At 50.0% G+C, this 5,698-nt stretch overlaps 1 protein-coding gene across 1 annotated transcript; it reads right to left on the bottom strand.

Annotated features, from left to right (window-relative positions):
• Positions 1–1,618: 1,618 nt before the first annotated feature.
• Positions 1,619–4,528, bottom strand: ARTN (artemin). Its single transcript, XM_066624628.1, has 4 exons — positions 4,516–4,528; positions 3,132–3,226; positions 2,361–2,541; positions 1,619–2,040 (listed from the first exon to the last, which is right to left on the bottom strand). Exons 1-4 carry the CDS (start codon positions 4,526–4,528, stop codon positions 1,619–1,621), a joined length of 711 nt encoding a protein of 236 aa, XP_066480725.1.
• Positions 4,529–5,698: the final 1,170 nt, after the last annotated feature.

The following is a 5,698-nucleotide window of genomic DNA, read 5'->3' on the forward strand; positions in this document are numbered from 1 at the left end:
ACCATCCGCAGCTCTTTGCCAACACCAGTCAAGCACTTGACTCACACTTGCAGCCAGCACTGAATTTATGAATTGAGTTGGTAAGAATATTTGCTTTGCTTTGCTTCCCTTCCCTCCCCCACAGACACACATACAAAGCCAATTTTGCACGGCCTTAACAGGCTTTATTGCTACAGGAAGTCACTGCTGTACAAAAATAGAGTTTATCCAAATGCAAATAAAGGGTAGCGAATATAAAATCAGGAAAGGAAGAAGAGGAAATGCCAGGTGGGGGAAAGGGAGTAGGGATTGCTGGTCACAGGCCCAGGGCATAACAACAGCATCAGCTGTCAATGATACACCAGGCTCAGCTCACAGCATCATAAATAGGTGCCACTAGGGGTGAGTGGGGTGCAAACAAATAAATAAATAAGTTAGAGAATAAATAACTTTGTTCAGAAAGTGTCACTTGTAGGGCAGGAATGGAGTGCTCCACAGCGGTCCTCACCCTGCTGGCACCCAGTGACGACTGACCCACAACTCAGGGAATGGGGCAGGGTTATTGCTGCCTCCAGTGTTGGCCTGACAAGGCCACTGGCCAAACTCCAAGCTGCTGCTGCTGAGACAGGGAATGTTGCAAACCAGGATGTTCACACCATCATTGGCTTGAGAGAACAAGATCCTTAGCTAGCTGCAGGTGCCCTGACTGTGCTTCAGAAACACAGGCTTGGTTGGTGGCACTTTGTGGTGCCCGCCAGGTGATTCAGACCTGCATCTCCATCTGCCAAGGGCCTGTTCTTCCCAAGAGAAGTTCCCAAAGTAGGCCACAGAGCCTAAGAATGAAGACCACCCCAGCACAAAACCAGGAAGTTGCCCTCTCTGACCCTTGGCATGTGTGCTGGTTATTCTGACAGAGAATGGCAATCGCTGAACTTCCAGGGGACCACGCAGGGAAACAGTCACAGCTACAGGCTGACCCTGGAGCTCTTGCCAAGGATTGCAAAACTGTCCTTCATACTCAACTACGTTTTCCCCCTAGACCACATCTCTAGGGGAAATGAAGACGGTGGGCTTGGATAAATGGGTGGAGGTATGTACGGACACACAAGATGTGCAACCGAAGGGGCCAGGCAACCCTAGCAAAGACTATGCTTCTGCCCAAAGGACAGAAAGGGGCATTCCAGACCATGCCCATTAGCACCAGAGGCCTCTGAGGCTCAGTCTCTACCCCTCATACCTTGAGCATCTTGGGAAATTCCAACACTATCTTCCCACTGGAGGAGGAGGCTGGACTGACAACCCTGTTGATAGGTCAAGCCTTAAAGGAAACAGATCCTCTGTGACTGGGGTTGCAGCCCTCAGAGGCTTGGCTGTCCTCAGTCTTGCCATCTTGTTGCCGGTGTGAGGAGAGTGCCCAGTGATGCAGATGATGCCCCAGGCACATCCAAGCCAAGAATTCCATGCTTCCTTCTTGCTTATTGCTCACATGCTGCTTCTGTGAGGCCTGGAAAACCCTACCATGGTCTGTGCATCTCCTCATCCCATGCCCACAGGCAGGGCAGGCTTTTAGCACTGCTTCAGTATGAGCATGAACACCTGTCACCACAGTGGTGCTGTGAGCCCTGAGCAGGTAGTACCCTCAGCCCACACAACTGCATTCCGCGGCTGAGAGATGATCCACCGTCTGCCAGGCATTACGCACATCCATGAAGGAGATGGCCTCGTACCGTGTGGGGCGGCAGCAGGGGTGGGAGGCAGGGCGGTCGTGAGGCTCGGCTACGATGGCACGTTGCCGCAGCAGGCTGCTCAACGTCAGGTCGTAGTTTGTGCGGGCACGGTGGCAGGACCCACTGCAGTACTTGAACATCACTATCTCATCAGACTCGAAGCCGAGCCCCAGGTCTCGCACCTTGACCCGGACGTTGTGCGAGCGGCAGGACCGGCCCCGACTCCCACGTCCAGCTTTCTTGGACCCTTTCTTGGCTTTGCTGGAGCTTGGTGGGGAGCGCTCGGCCCTGAGTGGTTCTGCCACACTCAGCTCTTGCACAGACACGTTGTCCCCTGAGGAAGAAAAAGAAGGGAAGAAAAGAAAGGGTGTCACAAAGGAAAGGGTTCCCCCTACCTTGCCTCCCAAGAGGAGAAGGACAAAGGGTGCCTCATGAAGTAGGGAAGAGGCATACAGTTGTCTCCTCAGCCTTTGTCTCTGTTCACAGGAAGGTCTGTTTCCAACACCACTGAGTTGGATAGGGCAAGTGGAGCATCATGGGAAAGGTGGAAGCTAGAGACCACTTTGTGAAGAGGGAGAGAGACTCTTGGGCTGAGGATCCCAAAGTTTAGAACCCCCTCAGTTCAATTTTTTTCTGGGGACGTCAGTTTCCTACCATGCCAGTGGCTCCATGCAGTCGGTGATTCCCTGCTGTTGTCCTCCACAGGGGCAGGGCTGATCAGGGCCACACTTCCGTAGGAGGCTGCCTGCAACGTCTGGTTGTGGTGCCAGGTCTCTGGCGTTGCGGTGACTGCACCAGCAAACAATAGCAGGGTGATTGCACCCCACAAACGTTCCTAGGAAAGAGGTGATGGCACATCTAAGTAAGTAGGTTCATGGATACAAGGGCACAGAGAAGATGAAAGCTCTCCAAGAGAGCTCCAAGGGCAGGGTGAGGTGGGGATGCTCCATACTAGGGTCTCAGGGCTGATTCACACATGATGATCTTCCCATGTGAGCATCACATTTGTGTAAGAAAGCACATGTTCACCACATGTATACTGTCATGTGCCACAATGAGAATGCAAAGGAGCCTATTTGAATGCATGTACAACCAATGAGAGGCTGCAACCATACACCCTTGAGTTCATCACACAAGACAGTGTATATGTAGTGTACAAATTTTGTCATACACAGAAATGATACTTGTGTAAGAAAACTGTGTGTGATGTAACCTTCTGAGACATGGATCCTATTTGGGGAACAGCTAACTGGGGGAGAAGCAGTGGAGACCAAGGAGGAGTGAGGAATAAAAGAAGAAGTGATGACATCTTTCAAACCTTGGAGAGGTGTGGCATCCTCCAACATCAAAAGTCTCTCTAGCTGTCCATTGTTTCTGTGACTACGGCTCCCATGACAATAACACTCCCTGGCAAGGCTAACTCACCCTGTATTGCACCTGTCGGGTAGGCAAACTCCTGTAGACAGAGGGATAACCATATGATCTGTGCTTTAGCCCCTCCACTCTCCACTCCATCCTACCTGCAACACAAAGACACAGTTCAGAAGCTGGACTCCACTTCCCTGATTGGACAGCCCATTGTCTACTCCTATAATCTCTGGGGGCCTCTGTGGGGAACAGGATGCTGGACTAGGCAAACCTTTATTCTGATCCAGCAGGCACTTCTTGTGTTCTTACGGGATTTGTGCCAATCAAAGTCAAGATCCCTAGATCTCTGGAAAGATCCCTGCCTTACCACCAGGCAATCACACTCCTCACTTCCCCCCAAGCATCCTCACCTGCCCACACTCACCATGAGCTATTTTCATCCACACATGCTACATCTCTTTTCATCCTTCCACATTTACACTAACTTCTCCTGCTTCTTCTCTTCTAACTGCCCAGAAGAGAGAACACCTCAAAATTAGAGCTACTCAATTTAGAGTCAAGACCTTTCTTATCTAGGCCACATCCTGCCCTCCCACCACCCACTGACCTGAAACCAACTAGACCAGTTCCCCAAGGTACCAGATACAGCCCATGTACTCTTAAAAGGTCTTGTGCAGAAGCTGGAAAAGAGGTCCACAGAAAAGACAGTAAATGAGTGGTTCTCAAACTGGTGGCCCACCAGCCAAGGAAGCACTTGTCCCTGCCTCTTTAAAGGGTGGGGAGGGGGAAAGGCAGCAGCGTTATCCCCAGGATCATGCTGCTGCTAGGGATGGCAGAGGGGTTTTCAGTTATTGGCAGCCAGCACCAGGGTCCTGGGGGATCTGAGGAGCCCTCAGCAGGGCTCCCCACACCTCCTAACATCTAAAATAAGAAAAAAAAATGGGCACTTCCAGTTTTGTCACCCAATCAGAAGTGCTTTTTTTTTTAAAAAAAAAAACATGTTTGGAGGTGTGGAGAGCCCTGTGGAGGGCTCCCTGGACCTCCTGGGTCCCCCAGGATTCCTGCGCTGGTTGCCAGTAAGTAGAAAAACCCTCCTCCCATCCTTGGCAGTAGTGCAATTCTGAGGATCGCATTGCTGCCATAGCCCCTTCTCCACACACACTTACAGTGCTCCCAACTCCCTTGTAGGAGTTTGGGATGAACTGCAGTAAATCACTGTGGTGCCTGATGAGTATGTCATAGGGCCCAATCCTCTCCAGCTTTCCAGCTCTGATGCAGTCTTGCCAATTGGGCACACACTGCATCCTGTGAGGGGGGCAGTCACAAGAGGCCTCCTTAAACCATTTCTGCCCAACACTGCATATACACAACAGGGACAAAATGTGTAAACCTGTTGGCTGGGCAGAAACATGTTGAAGTAAGGGAACATTTGTTGCCTTACCTTGGGGCTTCATTGTGGCTGCACTGGTGCTGGAAAGTTGGATAGGACTGGGCCCTTATATAGTTAAACACATTGAGTGGTGTAGTGATAAATTTTGAAGTGCACAAGCTCAACATCACACACCCCCATAGCTACCGCTTCAATAAGACTATACAACAATGGGCGCAATTCAAACCTGCGCTGGAGCAGGCAAGCCAGGAGGCTTGCGCTGCATCCAACACAGGTTCGTTGGGTGCAGCAGCTCAGCCAGGGGCAAGGAGAAGCTCTTCCCCTTACCCCTGGGTAAGGGCTGCACGCCCCTATGGGTCTCCTGGGACCCACACCACCTCTGGAGGTGGCACAAGTCCGAGGAGAGCAGAGCGGCTCGAAGCCACTAGGTTCACCCTGGGGACGGGGGCTGGGATCCAGCATAACCACCAGATCCCAGCCCCACCCCTGGCTCCCCGCGCACTAGGTCAGTGCTGGAATATTGGTTAGGATTGCGCCCTTAAAGAACTAGCTCATTCTGTTCCAAATTCTTGGGGTGGGTTGCAATAGCTTTAAAAAACTGTACAGAAATTGAAAAACAGGATCAAGAAATATCCCCCCAAAATATAATTGTATAAATGTATTGCATTGCTAGCCTATGCATGTTTACTTAGAAATAAGACCCACTGAAGTAAGTCCCATAATTTCAATATAACGCATTCAGTTAAATTAAAATAGGATTGTAGTCTTGAGGTGACTTACGCTACGTATGATCTCTCATGAAGAAACACAATGGCCTAGCCCTAAATATTAACACATACCCCTATGCAAATGTTTCAGTTTACCTCCTGCTGAGCCTGATATTTCTTTTCTGCTAAGGTCCATTTGAAAAAGGCTCAGAGGATGCATCTGAGTGCTCCAGCATGTCACTGCCTCCTGTAGGAGAGGCCCCAGAGCTCTGCTCTCCCCCCTCAACTACACCCCTGCCAGCACTTCCCAGATCTTCTTTCACTATTAGTCTGTGTTTGACAAGCGTAGATCCTCCCTTAATAATAATAATAATAAAACTTTATTTTTATCCCGCCCTTCTCCCAAAAAGGGACCCAGGGCGACTAACAACATATAAAACAAATTAAAACATAATTTCACAGATAAAAACATATTAAAAAACACATTAGCAGAACCCATAAAAACAGTAGTCAGAAGAGTCAGAATA

Source organism: Tiliqua scincoides, chromosome 4 (genome assembly GCF_035046505.1).
Source record: "Tiliqua scincoides isolate rTilSci1 chromosome 4, rTilSci1.hap2, whole genome shotgun sequence".
Lineage (NCBI taxonomy): Eukaryota > Metazoa > Chordata > Lepidosauria > Squamata > Scincidae > Tiliqua > Tiliqua scincoides.

What these genes read in the sequence shown, in the direction of transcription:
- ARTN (XM_066624628.1), bottom strand. An exon ending in CCCGACAGGTGCAATACAGG is followed by an intron (nt 2,542 to 3,131) that starts GTGAGTTAGCCT and finishes CCTCTTTCCTAG; the next exon opens with GAACGTTTGTGGGGTGCAAT. An exon ending in TGCATGGAGCCACTGGCATG is followed by an intron (nt 2,041 to 2,360) that starts GTAGGAAACTGA and finishes TTTCTTCCTCAG; the next exon opens with GGGACAACGTGTCTGTGCAA.